This window comes from Pelophylax lessonae (assembly GCF_965119305.1).
Source record: "Pelophylax lessonae genome assembly, chromosome: 5".
Taxonomy (NCBI): Eukaryota; Metazoa; Chordata; class Amphibia; order Anura; family Ranidae; genus Pelophylax; species Pelophylax lessonae.
The window spans coordinates 215,463,273-215,479,451 of record NC_138772.1 but is presented as its reverse complement, the minus strand read 5'-3'; the positions used below and the strand labels follow the sequence as shown (position 1 = coordinate 215,479,451).

The window sequence follows — 16,179 nt, the reverse complement described above, 5'->3', positions numbered from 1 at the left end:
TGTCCCCTGCAATGTCGCAGTACCGCTAAAAATTGCTGATCGCCGCTGTTACTAGTAAAAACAATAAAAAAATAAAAAGTCCATAAATGTATCCCATAGTTTGCAGACGCTATAACCTTTCCACAAACCAATCAATATACACTTATTAGGATTTTTTTACCAAATTTTTTTTAGCAGAATACATATTGGCCCAAATTAATGAAAACATTTGATTTTTAAATTTTTTTTTATTGGGAATGTTTTATAGGAAAAAGTAAAAAATATTGCTTTTTTTTCAAAATTGTGATTCTTTTTTTGTTTATAGCACAAAAAATAAAAACCGCATAGGTGATCAAATACCACCAAAAGAAAAAAAAAAACATCAATATTATTTGTGTACAGTGTTGCACGACCGCGCAATTGTCAGTTAACACAACACAGTGTCGTATCACAAAAAATGGCCCGGTCATTAAAGAGGTAAAACCTTCTGGAAGCTAAAGTGGTTAAAAAATGCACTGCAACCAGATTCAGATTGCATGGTACTTCTGTACTATGCAATCTGCTGCAGAAAAATGCACTGCGTTTGGGGTGTCATTATAATTGCATTGACACCTGCTGCAGATTTCAAGTACAGTGTATTTTGATTGCGGTGCAGCCTACACACACCAAATGCGGGTTTCCCAGGCCCTTAAACCTAAAGGCTTTCAACAGGTGGAAAGTACAGCTGTGTAAGAGAATACTCCAAAAGGGGAGATTCATTTCTGTACTTAGAACAGGGCTCAACAAACCCCAGGCTCTAGGTCGCATTGACGACTTCAAATAGTGGCCTGGCGTCTAGACGGCACTGCAAGAGGTGTCTTGTACCCGTGCGCCGACTAAGATGCCATGCCAGTTGGTAATTGAGGCCACAGCTGGAGTGGGACGCTTCTATCGGGGAACTGGCACCCTCTTGTGGTGGCCGAGGGTGTGACAAGCAATCACTAACGGCGCTAAGTGTTTCCCCTGCCTGTTCTCACTGACCGCCTATCTCCTCCCCACAGTTTACTATACTTCAGTTATAAATGAACAGAGTGAACCGGCCCCCTCCATTTTTCTCCGGCAACCACTGAATACCTGCAGAAGAGAGGGATGGAGAAGTCTTTCAGCGGGTGCAGGAGGAAAATGGAGGGGATCGGTTCCTGTATATTCTGCCCCCATGGCCTCTCCTGTCTAGATGTGACAGGGGGACCGCAAAGTCCGTCTGGAGCATGGAGGGGGTCGCCATTGTGACCCCTGTGACCCCTGACTCTACACCAGTTATTATAGTGTACTATTGTAGGTGTAACAGCAATAACAGCTCACCTTCATTTACTCTGGCTAACCACAAATGACAGTTGAAATCATTCTACATCTATTTTCATAATACCAGAAAGATAGGTCTGGGATTGCGGTCATCTGAGGTACTGTGAATTTTTTTTTATAGGAAAGTATTTCCCTTTTAACTTGGCAGCATGTTTATTCCATGTATATTACTATGTTAATGATAGAAATGTTAGTAAGAGCTGAAAGAATTTATTATAAGTTATAATGGCATTGTAATTTGCCTGCTCTTATTAATTCTTGCTTCCCAGTAGCTGCATAGCAAACATGCAGTCTGTAGAGTGAACCATAGTCTTTATTTAGTTGTGCTTTAAATATTGTAATATTTGTATAGTTATTAAATGTGGGGGGACTTGGCTGTATTTCATAGAGGCAACAACTTAGGAACAAGAAGTTCTGTTATTGTGGAGTAATTTTAGCCTGTACTACTGAATCGGTTGTGATTCTTTGGCACATAGTTGTTTCAGAATTAATGCACAACTGCAGAGAATATAAACATTCAGGAGCCTTTGTGTGTTCTTCTATTCTGTTAGCATAAACTTTGACTACATTCTTCTTATTAAAAAAAACTTTAATTATCAAAAGAGAACTATGACCAAAGCTTTTTTGTTCATAGTTCTATTGTGGGTCACAGGAGTGCAATTACTGTTGTCCTCCTGTGCCCCCCTATCAGCTGATGGGGCAGAGCTGCCAAAGGCTCAGGAAGCATCCCAACGGTATTGCTTGGATCCACCCCATTGCCTGATTGACAGCTGGCTCTTCCTTGCAGCAGGCAGCTGAGAGTCAGAGCCGGACTCTCCCACCTCTTTCCCCAACATGGCGCTCCAGTGAGTGCTGGAGGGGTAGAGCAAAGAGTGGTGACTGACAGTCCCCACCCTCTGTTCAGAGCTGACCGAGAACTGAGCGATCAGTGGCCATGTGATCACTCAGTTAGAACCAATGCGGGACAGCTGCAGCATCTCACAGATGATGCATCATGGAGGTGAGTATGTGTTTATTTTATTTTTTTAATGCCACACTTCTCCTTTAACATAACGCTAAAGCCATTAATGTACAGTAACTAACAGAAGCCAATAAGGTAATAGTTTTCACCCTTTAAGAGTATATATAACAATTTCAGGTTGATTTGTTCCTATGGTTACTGAATGCCAAACACTCGGCTCCATTCACAGAACCAGATCTAATGCGGTATTTAGGTGTTTTCCCAAATACCGCATGCAATCCTGAAAATGTCAATTCACTATTGCTTTATGCCGTATTTACCGCATTAAGCAAGAATGCTTGGTAAATGCAGCATAAAACAGGAGTGAAAGTCAATTCACAAAAAAAACCCAAAAAAAAAAAACCACACATGCAGTAAATAAGTAGTGCTCCAGTTATGCAACATGTAAGGAACCAGCAGCCTCCGGCATCCTTAACAATGAGTAAACAACATGGTTGGTAAGGAGCAGATGGCTGCTGCATCTTTAACAACTAATGAGTCATCAGCTGCCAGCGAGATTCCCCGCTGACAGCTGAAAGTTTTTTTTAAAAAAACAATTGCTGGCAACTAAAAAATCAGGAGAAATATGGAGTGGGGTCTCCCCCAAATTCACACCAGGCACTTCAGGTCTGGTATGGATTTTGAAGGAAACCCTGTCGTAAAAAAAAAAGAAAAAAATTGTGTGGGGTCCCCCCTAAATCCATACCAGACCCTTATCCGAGCATGCAGCCTGGCAGGTCAGGAAAGAAAGGGGATGATGGGCATACCAGACCACATGTCCTGAACATGGAGGGGGGGGGGTGCTTTGCGGCAAGGATGGCTCTGCTCCCCCAAAGCACCTTGGCCCTATGTTAATGGGGTAAGGGGCCTCCTCTTCACAACCCTGGCTGGGACAGGAGGCTTATCGAAATCTGGAAGCCCCCTTTAGCAAGTGGGCCCCCAGATCCCAGCCCCTCCATGTGAATGAGTATTGGTTACATAGTACTCGGTTATACCCTCCCTTTCCGGACCTGCCAGGCTGCATACTCTGATAAGGGTCTGGTGTGGATTTTGGGGGGGACCCCACGCCATTTTTTAAAACATTTTGGCATTGGGGTTCCCTTCAAAATCCATACCAAACCCAAAAGGGCCCGGTATGCATTTGGTGGGGGGGGGACCCCACGCCATTTTTTTCCTTAATTTTTAATTGACAGCAATTGTCTTTTTTACTTTCAGCTGACAGCTGATGACTCATTGTTTGTTAAGGATGCAGTGGCTGCCCGCTCCTTAACAACTAGGACAGTTATTGGTTCCTAAGGATGCTGGTGGCCTCCCGCTCCTTAAAAACCAGCTACTGACAGCCGGTGGAAAAAACGCTGGCTACCGCCAGCAGTAAATTACCGCAGGCTTTCACTACTAAAATACTGCATGACTTCATAAAATAACTCATGTGGTATTTTAGTAGCGTTTTTTAGTGAATGCTAAAAAAACATTTTGAAAAAGGCTATGAGGTATCTTACTGCATACTCGGATGCAGTAAGATACCACTATGTGAATGTAGCCGATAGTTCTTTACTGTGTAAAAACTGGCAAAATAATAAAATACGTTTTTTTTTTTTTTTTTACCAGCATGCGTGATTGTTTACTGTTTATTAAAAAAAAAAAAAAAACTTTGGAACCTATGTACTTTAACAAATGTTTGTTTTGCACATTTTGGGGTAGTGACTGGATTCACACTGTTTGGTCTGCATGCAGGATGCATGGCAATGCACACACGTAGATGTGAATGAGCCGACGTTGTTTCCCTTTCCATTTTACACAAAAGCACATAGATGTCAATGACCCCATAGGAAAGAATGAAATTTCTACTTGAAATGCGTTTTATGCAGCAAATTGTATGCATTTTGCTTCATCAAAACAAACAAGTTTGGATAAGTCTTAGTGTTAGAAAATGAGAATTGGAGCAAGAATGGTAAGTCTAATGTTTATATTTGGTTACTAAACAGTAATGACCACAAGAATTTTCCCCAGGGTTGGAAAAAACACATGGAAAGCTTACCATATGCTTACTCTTCATTATGAAACCTAGTTATGATGTAAAACTTAAATAGTGAGACTGAGAAGGCAGAATAATCTAAGACTCCTTGCAGGTCACTGTTCTGGTAATAAAGAAGGTATATTAAAAAAGTACCCAGAAGAGATTCATTATTGAAATCATTTTATATTTCTTGAAATCTTTTCAGCTTTTTTTTTTTTTTTTTTTCCAAAATAATTTTTATTAAGTGAAATTGAACAGGTCATACAGCAAGACTGGAAAGGCATTTGGTGAACATAAAGTATTGCATTGAACAAGGAGAATACAGTAACCACATAACCAAGATTGGATAACATGTCAACTAAAACTTTTTAATTATACAAGGTCAAACTATTATAGAAAAAGTTTTGCAGATAATCAATATGCATTTAGAAACGTTAGGATATTGAATGGGGGCTCTTGTCGGTGAGGGGCTGAAATGGACAAAAGACTACTTCCATATCTAGATCTCAAACCCTGGCTTTCTGAAGCTCCCTTTTAAAATGGATTTTTGGCACGTTTTTGTTTGGAAGGAGGGATCATGTGATGGATTCTAACTGGCTGTTTTTTAAATCCCAAAATTGACTGCATGCAAAAAGTGTGTTTCACATTGTTCACATAATTAATATTCTTGTCTGCTGGAACCAATCTGGGCAAGGGTGTGCCTTATGACATTGCTTCTACTTTGCTAATGTATACAGTGCTGAGAATTGCTATGAATAAGTTTATCATCATGTACACATTTGACATATTCCAGACTGAATACTGTACATTGGATAGATAATTTGCTTACAAATACCTGAACAGTACATTGAGCTACATTTGAATACAAATGGTCTCTTTATATTAGGTTGGATGAAGACTGAATATGCTTGACAAAACATAAAATACATTTTAATCTTTGTTTTATTGACAATGGCGCCAGTTTGATTTCTTTTTGTATCAGCTGGTGGCATAGCTGAAAGAGAATAAAGTAGACATACAGTATAGTGATTTTAAACCAAAAAGCAAACATTTATTATATTGCAGTCTACAAATTCTAAGATGTGATGGCTGCATTCGTTTTCTTTTTCAGGCTTTCTTTCTTCTATTTTTTTTTCAACAGAACAAGTCCTCTTGCATTGTATCAGTTACAGGGATGAGACAAACCCTGGCAGATGTGCTTACAATGATCAGTTCCTTGTTTAAAACAGTTTGCTGTAAATTACTATAAAGTGTAAACTGGAGTCTGGCTTCAATTTGTTAGTATATCTAAATCTGCTAGTGCATCTAACACCCCCCCCCCCCGTACTGACAATGCTGTTGCCCAATGGTGCCCCTGTGCTCCTTCTTCCTGAGTGGGTGCACAATAATACAGTAGGTGTGTTACTGGCCATCAGGTAAAAACAGGGAAATAGCCTAAAACTAGTCATCACATCTAATGATTGGTAAGCTTTGCTATGGGTTACATGTTTGGTTTTGGCTAACAAAAAAATATTTAATTTATTTTATTTTTTTAAAACTGAGAACATAACTAGGGAGAGAGGAAGGGGGGATTTTGATGCTGTAGATAAAGGGATACAGGGATAAAAGCAAGAAAGCAGGTGATTCAGTCCATCAGTTTGTCACTGTGACAAGACAAGTTCCATTGTCAGGTTGATAAAAGACACATATCAATCAATACCAGCAAAAGACAAAAATCATTTAATTTTTCATAAAAATGTTTGCATCTTCAGATGCCTAAACTTGCATTTGCTTCAGACACAAAACTACAAAGATAACAGGTTTGGGCCTTCACCATCTCATAATAAATGCATTTTCGTTCTTGTCTATTAGGAGCTAGTCTTGCGCCTTTGGGTTAAATTAAAAAATGTAGGAAAGTTCAGGATAACTGAACTGCTAGTGTCCTAGGATGATGGGTGGCTTTGCTGATAAAAACGAACGTATTTTTTGCTAGATCGTCTTTTTTTTCTTTTTCAGTTTTTTACTTTAGTGAAGACTCTTCTACATTGCTGCTGAAGCTCTGTCTCTTCAATTGCAGCTCTCTAGCATGGTTGTCCTCGACCTAGTATTCAGAGCTCTGCACTTGGACCCCACTGAACTATTGTTGCAGGGATACCTCTGGTCACCAAGTTCCAGATGCAGCAGACTCAATTTTAAAGCTAGCTGTGGAGCATTTTCCAGGTCCACAGCCTCTAGTAACGCCTCACCACTTTTCCCAATCTTTGAAAACTCACTTAGTGAGAAGGCTGACAGAGCTTAGCAGTGGGAGCTATCTCATTTACTTAGGGCATCATTATTCCTCCAGTTTTGCCACAGAAGTTGTTAATAACATAGGAGCACTGACCTCTTCTGCTTGGTGAAGCATTGGACGAGTGAGCTCTATGCCTCTACTTTTTATAACAAAGCATAGAGGAAGCATACAATTTAAAAGTTGGCACATAACGGAATGATCACCAATGTATAGTTCAGACCACAAGAAGGCAGCTTACAGACTTGGGGATCAAATGAGAAACAAGTAACAGTCTAAAAACATGGAGCACCTATTATGTTAATAAAAAACAGTAGAAGGCATAAATGTAGCCAAGGATAAAAACAGTCCATATTTTATTCATACCGATCAGAAAAGTAAAAAATAGAATCCCATTGGAGATCATACTTGCATGCCCAGAGGGAGGTGGACAGTTGATGGGTGACTCACACACTCTGGGAACTTTATTGTGTAATGATTAAGCACAATTGTTCTGTGTGAAAAGCGTCTACCCGGACCGTTTGGGTGTTTTGTCGTGCCACTTTGGAACTCCAGTGATGTGCGGCCATTTCTTCTTATCTTGATATTGTTCACAGAGGCGAGTCGGGGCTAGAACTCATGTGGAGGTTCCATCAGATTCACCCATCTCACCTGGAGCAGCAGATCTTTCTTACCTTGACTCACACACTTGATCTAAGTCAAGAGCCCAAGGCTGATGCAAGTGCCTGTATAACCTCATGAATAAACTATGGACTGTTTTTATCCTTGGCTACACTTATGCCTTCCACTGTTTTTTATTCACGTAATAGGCACTCCATGTTTTTAGTCTGATAGAGGAAACATACCCTCGCTGTTGCTCCTGCTTGCAAAGAGCTGTGTTCAACTTATATCTTTGATCTACTCCTGATGCCTGCCTACAGTGACTTTGGTAACCTGCAGCCATCTGACTCACATGTAAAGCATGCATAAATCCGCTTAACCCAAAGCAAAGTGCATCGGTGTGAACATGGTTTTTATTGATGCAGTGCACATCACTCTGAGATTATAAGATAAGCCTTTTGCTTCTACAAGTACTGTTTACAGTCTTGGATCATTTAAACTCCTAAGGCTGCAAAGACTTTACCTTTACACACACTTTTCCAGCAGTCGCTCTATAGAGATTAAAAGCATCTTGATTAGATGTTTGCTTCCCCTAAACACTTACTAGCCTTGTATCTCTTTAGTGAGGATTTCCATGCACACATAGGCTGTTATCAGCAGTTTTTGACAGGGGCATTTTCTGGCTGGAAAAACACCCCCAGAACTGGTGGGTTTTAAGAGGCGTTTTTCAGCTGTAAAAACTCTCTAACACTGATAAAAGCCTAAAAACTTTAAAAAACACCAAAAAAATGCAGAAAAACACAGCTATTCTGCGTTTATCAAAGTTTATCAGCCATAAGCTTTTGTGGGAGTATAATTTTGCTTAAAAACGCTGCAGCTGAAAAAAGCTGAAAAACGCAACTGCAAAAAAGCTGAAAAAAGCCTTCTAAAGGTACAGCTTTCTACTGACATTTTGATATCGTCCAGTGTGCATGAGGCCTAATTGTTAATTGTGGCCTTTCACTCAACCTTCATTTTCAAAGCCTGCATGGATAGTTTATTTCATGTTTTTAAAGCCAAATTCCAGACACAGCTTTTTTTTTTTTAAGTTATAGACAGAAAAAGGCAAGGATAGAACCCCTGCTAGATTTTTTTCTGCAGTCTATGACCCAGCTGGTGAGTTTTCCTCTCATTTCCTGCTTGGACAGGAAGTTATAGGACATCTCTATATTCAGGACACAGGCACAGAAAAACACATTTTTTCAGTAAAATGAGGAATTTCTGTCAGGTCATTATTACTGTCTGTGTCTTCCTGTCCCATTGACAACCTCCATTTTAGTTGGTCTTTAAAGAACTGTCTTCCTGCCCCATTGACAACCTCCATTTTAGTTGTTTTTTAAAGAACTGTCTGTGTCTTTCTGTCCCATTGACAACCTCCCTTTTAGTTGGTCTTAAAAAAATTGCATGCGTTTATGTAACTACTGGGGAAGAATTCCATCCAGGGAGATGGCAGGAAAAGTTATTATTTACAGCATTAGCTTTTCACCTTTAAAATTATATTTGTACTCTTTATTTAGGTTTACAATGCTGGACCGAGTACACTTCATGCATCTCTTGTTGAAATTGATTTTCCTAATCGTCTTTCTTCTACTGGAGCGGAAATGTTCTTTATTCAAGATATTGTGGTAAGTTAATCATACTTTTATTTATGTGATAAACTATCTATAATGTCAATAGACAATTTGAGATTTTATAGAATTACCAATGAAAATATACATTTTTATCAGCTAAGAACATGTATAGTGCATTCAATCTAGTTTGGGATACTGATTTTCATAGCTCCTTAATTTCTACTCTGTGACTATGTGCACTGCATGGGATAGTGGGGCCACCATATCACATCACAACCCCCTCCCACCCATCATGTCCAACCTCCTGGATTTTAAAGGTTTTGGGCTTGCACTGCTATGCTCTTAATCTTTCAGCTCACCCCACAACCTGGCAGATACCTTCACTAATGGACTACACAAAATCTCCATTATGTTCCATGAACAGAAGAGACATAGGTTTATCTGGAGGCATCAAAACTGTTACAGAAAAAGCACATAGGGTAGTATTTGCAGATTCATGAAGCATGCTATGTAACCTAAACATGGTTTAGGATTCAAGGTTAAAAATATACTTCTTAAGCTTGCCATAGATGGATCGAGACAGAAGTTGATTGCTAGATCAACTTTTGTCAAATAGGCTTGTTAGAAGATTTTTATTGATTAACTGGTTGCTGTTAGAATGCATAATACAGCAGCTGTAGACAGTCCCACTGTCAAAATACAATGTCCCAGCAGGGAGGATTCTTCTTTCCACCTTGCTTGTGTGGATGGAGAAATCTGGTCAGGCTAAATTAAAACAAAAAAAGAGAATCATGTTGGCCAGCTTTAGCCATAACTTAAACATTATTTAGAAAGTCACCCCAGGAAAAGCTTCCCCCCCCCTTTCCCCAGCAGACAGTCTTACCCTTTACTCCAGGACTCTGTGGACTCAGTGGCTTTATATCCCATGCAGGACTAGGCCCTGCATTGAACATGATCATTTTAGAAGACCTTAGATCGCCAGAGCATAGTGGAAAGGAGGCTACAGGGGCCTGGCAAGCAGCAGAGAAGGAGCCTGCAGGAGAAGAGGATCCGGCAAGTTAAACTGCTTTACCCAGCCCCCCTAGACATAAGTGAGCAGTTAACCATTGCAGTGTATAGGAGGACTTTTAGTTTTCCAGAATTCAGCTTTAAAGTCGTACTCCAGAAAAATATCTAAGTACACTGTTGAAATACATACAACTGAGAAGTTTTTTTACTGTTAAATGGTTTGAATTTCCATCCTTTCAGTCTTAAGTTTTACACAGGCCTGCCACACTGCACAATCAGTGTCATCTATCTACTGCCAGCCTGGTGCAGCAACAGACTGATGAGATCATCTCTATGTACTGTACTCCTGCCAGCGTGTTCCTTGAAAGCACATTTGCATCAAGATCACCTGAATGGCTCCCAGTACGGCTCTTCCCTCTGCATGAGCTCCAATCACCAAAAAAATATTTAAAGGATGAAAAAGTATAATACTAGCTCCTCTCAAATAACTCTGCACTGCATTTCCATTGTTTCCTTATTTGTGTCTCCAGATCCTGCTACTAACTCTGCAATATTTAGAAAGAACATAGTGAAGGAGGATTGAGTCCTGCAGCAGCAATGTAACCCCCCCCCCCCCCCCCCAAATCTTCCAGGCTACACATCTAGGGCATGAGTGTTTTCTTTTATTTTTGCAAGTGCAATGCATCAATGGTGTAGCTCAGGGAACCTCAAACTACGGCCCTCCAGCTGTTGCGGAACTACAGATCCCATGAGGAATTGTAAAACTCTGACATTCACAAACATGACTAGGCATGATGGGAATTGTAGTTCCTGAACACCTGGAGGGCCATAGTTTGAAGACCCCTGGTGTAGCTGCTCCATAGAAATATTATAAATACACCAATGCTATGTGGCTCTGAGGAGCTGCAATTGAAAAAAAAAAAGTGCTTGGTGGACATCATACATATTTTCTCAATGCTTTCTACAGCCTAAGGATGATATTAACCAATGTCTTTAAGGTGTAGCTTACACTTGCGGCTCAGAGGTGGTAAATATGGAGGTTATGCTGCACTTTTTCCAGCCCTCAATGGTCCCTCTTAAGGTACAACGGCAGCTAGAGGAGGAGTAAAGTTTGAGTCATGTGGTTATTTTTGAATTATAGCGCAGTCACAATATAATTGGTTAGTTAGTGGAGGGTGTAAACATGTTGTACCAGCAATACTTTGCTTCGTGGTGTGAAAAATGTTATTCCTCTTGCTGCGTATGGCAGGTGGTGTCGCTGCCAAACACAGAATATTCAAGTGAAAAGGTATGCCCATGCAAAAACCCCTTTCGGCTATCAAAACCCCCAAAAATTCAGGCATTAGGGGGAAGCAGTATCGCCTTCTGAATGCACAGCTTTGTGAAAACCGATTCACTGTTGAGAACTTGAGAAGGTGTAAATGAACTCTACAATGTGGCCAAAGTTCAGCTTTGTTGAAGTCATCAAAAGGTCTTTTACATGTCAAGGTTAGCCAGTGAATTTCCAGTGTTGTGTACAAATAGTCTTTAAATATCTCACAAAATATATTTGAATTGCTATTATTTTTGTTATTATTATTATTATTTATTTTTTTCTTTTTAAATAGAAAAACGTGTTACACCTGATTTTGTGGTCCTCACAATAGCAGTTCAACAACACAATCTGTACATTTTTAGTATATTAAATCAGTCTGAAGCTTTTATAGTAATAAGTACTGTTTTAGTCATATTTGTAAAATGTACCTTGGCATTGTTTGCTAGGTTAAGTCTACAGGGGATAATATTTCATTTTATTTGAAAAGGAACTGCAACACTTGCCCAGTTTACAATAACTGACGAACACCATGTTGGCTTCTGAATCCAATGTATTTGTTTTATACTTTTCCCGACAGATATATTTCATATTACTTCATTTTTACTCTGAACAGTTTCTCCAGACAACATTGATTCTGTTGACTGTCTTTTACAGGGACAGTTTAACAATTTCAGTAAGCCAAAGAATTGTAAAGAGGAACTTCAGCCAAAAGGGGTAGTTCCGCTCTTCCTCCTCCGCCCCCTTTACATTTGGCATTTTAATCTTTTTTTGCGGGGGAGAGAGGGTACCTGTTTGAGCAGATACTAAGGTATGTTTGGCATGTTCCAAGGTATGTAGTCCACTTCCATCCAAAAAATCCCCTGTTCGCAGTAAGCTTTTAGTCTCCCAACATGAAAAATGTCATGGGAGTAAACACGAAGTGAATAGGTAATTTAGAATGGGAGCTAAGGCTGTGTGTGGAGAACATTCTTCTCCTAGCTCTGTTTTTCCCAGATAGCAATCAAGTATGATAAAGTAGGAAATAAAAGCATAAAAATGGGGTGGGAGAGAGATGGTGCGCAACTTACTAGGTATCCATGTTGAGGTGACAATAGATCCTGGACAGCATGATAAGGCTTCTATAGAGACCCACTGGGGTGGGGGTCACTTCATGGTGATATGCTTAATGGGTGGGAAGTCCCAGACCTCTGTGAAGCTTTGGCATGTATAACATTGACCTGTTAAACCTGGGTTTTCTACTTCTCCAAATAAATTGGAATATTTTATTTTACAACCCTAATAATTCTCTACTAGGAACCGCTATGGGAGGAGTCCTAAAAAAAAAAATAAAGTATTCTAGGGAGTATGTTAATTTTGATTGAATGGATTCCAGGACAGAGATAAACTAGACCACGTGTTCAGCTCCGCTATCAGGTAATGGAAAAGAGATGGTAGTTTTCGAAAGATGTTGATTTGCTAAAACTGGAGAGTACAAAATCGGGTGCAGATCTACATAAAAACCAATCACCTTTTAGGTTTTTTGTTAAAGCCTAATTGAACAAGCTGAAGTTAGAAGCTGCTTGGCTACTATGCAGAGTTGTACTAGATTTTGCACACTCACTCCAGGTATATATGGTAATATATAGGTAATTAACCCGAAAGTGTCCAAGGATGGGGTCAGGTGGATCCCTAAGTAGGGAATAGACCCGGGTTCCTAATGAAACTTATAATTGTTTCAGAGCAGATTAACCATCAATTGTGGTAAACTGACGATCAAAGCTGCAGTTTTATTTTGGTCTAATAACAAATAGGGATGATCAAACGGTTTGGGTCGACCATCGGTTCGACCCGAACATTGACTGTTCGGAATTCGGCAACCAGAACCGACCAAAATTCAATGGGACGGGAACTGGGCTTTAAAAGCCCGTGATTGGACCAGAACCATCAGTAAAAGCCAATTGAGGGGGCAGGAGGATGCTAGGAATGTGATTGGAGTGACTAGGGGGTCCAGAGGCCAATCAGTAGTGAATACGCCCCCCAGTATATAAGATAGCCCCACCAAATCTCTAGCATTGTAATACAGGGATGTGGAAGAGAGTGGAAGAAGTTCTGTTACTCCTGCTTAAAAAGTGTCATTTAGCAATTATTAGTGGGAGGAAATGGATATCTAGTGTAGTTAGGGTACTATTTTCCACTATAGTTAGATTCAATAATCTAGTTTCTGTAGGGAAAGTGTTAAGTGTCAGGGGGACCGTAGTGTAGTGTAGGGTGAACTGACTCTGACTGCTATGGCAGGGTGACCAAACCCTTCCATGTCAGGGTGACCGCCATAGAAAAAAGATTGTTTGTATTAGAATTGAAGTAGAGCAGGATAGTGGCTCCGCTACTTTTACACCTGGCCGTTTTTGTTGCAGGCGTTTATTGGGCTTTTTTGTGGACGTCTTTGGAGGCAGGCATGACATCTGAACTTCTGTGTAGGGGTATATATACACACACACATGTATGTATATATACACATACACATATAGAGGTGTGAAAGTAGCAGAACCCTATGCCTGTGCTAATGAAATTATTTGCAGGCATAGGGCTCCGCTCATATCACACCTATATGTGTGTATGTGTATAAATGCATATATGTGTGTGTGTATATATATACCCCTATACAGAAGTTCAGATGTTATGCCTGCCTCCAAAGACGCCCAGAAAATGCCCAAAAAAAAACGCCTGCAACAACACAACTGGGCGTTTTTGTTGCAGGCGTTTTTTTTCATGTATTTACTAAAACATATTGAAACTTGAAGTTATATAATGGACTGAAAGTGCACACTCTTAGGTCTAATTTGAGGGTATGTACAGTACATCCAAATCAGAGGAAGGGTTATGAATTACAGTTCTTAAGAATAGCCACCCATCCCCTTTTTCATGGGACCAAAAGTAATTGGACAATTGAATCAAAAGCTTTTTCATGGCCAGGTGTGGACTACAACTTTATTTCTTCATAAATTAAGCAGGTAAAAGGTCTGGAATTGATTCTAAGTGTGGTATTTGCATTTGGAATCTATTGATGTGAACCTACATCATGTGTTCAAAAGAGCTGTCCATGCAAGTGAAACAGGCCATTGTAAGGATTCAAAAAATAAACAAATCCTTCAGAGAAATAGCAGCAACATTAGGAGAGACCAAATCAACAGTATGGTACATTCTGAGGAAAGAAGAACGCACTGCAACATAAAAAAGGCCTTGACCTCTACGGAAGACAACAGTGATGGATGATCGCAGGATTCTCGCTATGGTAAAGAAAAACCCATACACAACAACATCCAGACAAGTCAAGGACACTCTCTAGGAGGTGGGTGTATCATTGTCAAAGTCTACAATCAAGAAAAGACTTCACAAGAGAAAATACAGAGGGTTCACCAAAGGTGCAAACCATTAAAAAGCCTGAAGAATGGAAAAGCCAGATTAGACTTTGCAATAAAACATCTGAAAAAGCCAGACCAGTTCTGCAAAAGCATTCTTTGGACTGATGAAACTAAGATAAATCTGTACTAGAATGATGGGAAGAAAAAAGGTGTGTAGAAGGCTTGGAACAGCTCATGATCCAAAGCACACAACATCATCTGTAAAATATGGTGGAGGCAGTGTGATGGCATGGGCATGCATGGCTTCCAGTGGCACTCATGGTCACGTGGTGGTCATTGGTGCGGCCGGATGAATTCTGCAGTGTTTAGAGACATACTGTCAGCCCAGATTCAGCCAAATTCAGCAAAGTTGATTGGACGGTGCTTCACACTACAGATGTACAATGATCCAAAACACACTGCAAAAGCAACCCAAGAGCTTTTAAAGGAAAAGAAGTGGAATATTCTGCAATGGCCAAGTCGATCACCTGATCTCAACCCAATTAAGTATGCATTTCACTTGCTGAAGGCAAAACTAAAGGCAGAAAGACCCACAAACAAGCCTGGCAAAGCATCAGAAAGGAGGAAACCCTTTTTGGTAATGCCCATTGGTTCCAGACTTCAGGCAGTCATTGCCAGTAAAGGATTCTCAACAAAATATTAAAAATTAGCATTTCATTTATGATTATGTTCATTTGTCCAATTACATTTGAGTCCTGAAAATGGGGGAACTGTATATAAAAATAGTTGCAGTTCCAAAAATGTGCACTTGATATTTTTGTTCAACCCCTTGATTTAAAGCAGAAAGTCTGCACTTCAAATTAATTTGGATTATTTCATTTTAATATTATTCTGGTGGCATACAGAGCCAAAAATATGAAAATTGTGCCTGTGTTTAAATATATATGAACCTAACTGTAAGGCATGTAACGTGCTTAGAAAGGGAGCCCATAATCTCCAGCACACAGAAAAGATACTCCCAAGATAAACTGTCAAATGCTTTATGGAGGTTCAACAATAAGAGCATAACTTCTCTGCATAGTGGAGAGTCCCAACGAGAGCTTATAGCTGAAGTTCTGCAAATTCGATCTGTTGTCTAAAAATATTGAATGAAGCCCGATAGATCATTACGAATGCAGTTCTCTAAAAATGAACGTAGCCTCAGAGGAAGAACTTTAGCAAGTATTTTGAGGTCGCAGTTGATCAAGGAAATAAGTTTATAATTAATGATTACTGTGGAGTCCTTATTTGGTTTAGGAAAAACACTTGTAAAGGCCTGGGTTTCATCTTGAGGAATAGAGGCAGATTTAAAGAAATAAAAATCACACCATAAAAGGAAGAAACAGGTGTTGACTGAACTAAAAAATAAATGATATGTAGGTGCACAGTATCCATTAAAACTTATTGAAAACAATACTCATTTTTCTCTGTTGCCTCTCTTAACCACTTTCAGACCGGAAGATTTGGCTGCTCAATGACCAGGCCCTATTTTGCAAATCAGCACTGCGTGATTTTAACGGACAATTGCGCGGTCGTGCGACACTGTACCCAAACAAAATTGACGTCCTTTTTTTCCCACAAGTAGAGCTTTTTATTTGGTGGTATTTGATCACCTGTGAGATTTTTATTTTTTGCGCTATAAACAAAAAGCGACAATTTTGAA

The 16,179-nt window shown here is 39.8% G+C and overlaps 1 protein-coding gene across 1 annotated transcript in view; it reads left to right on the top strand.

Annotated features, from left to right (window-relative positions):
• ITGA9 (integrin subunit alpha 9) overlaps positions 1–16,179 on the top strand; it is a 578,355-nt gene that overhangs the window by 487,889 nt on the left and 74,287 nt on the right. The window contains exon 23 of the mRNA XM_082257332.1: positions 8,760–8,867. Within this exon, the coding sequence (XP_082113458.1) occupies positions 8,760–8,867 (108 nt within the window). The remainder of the gene's footprint in view (positions 1–8,759; positions 8,868–16,179) is intronic.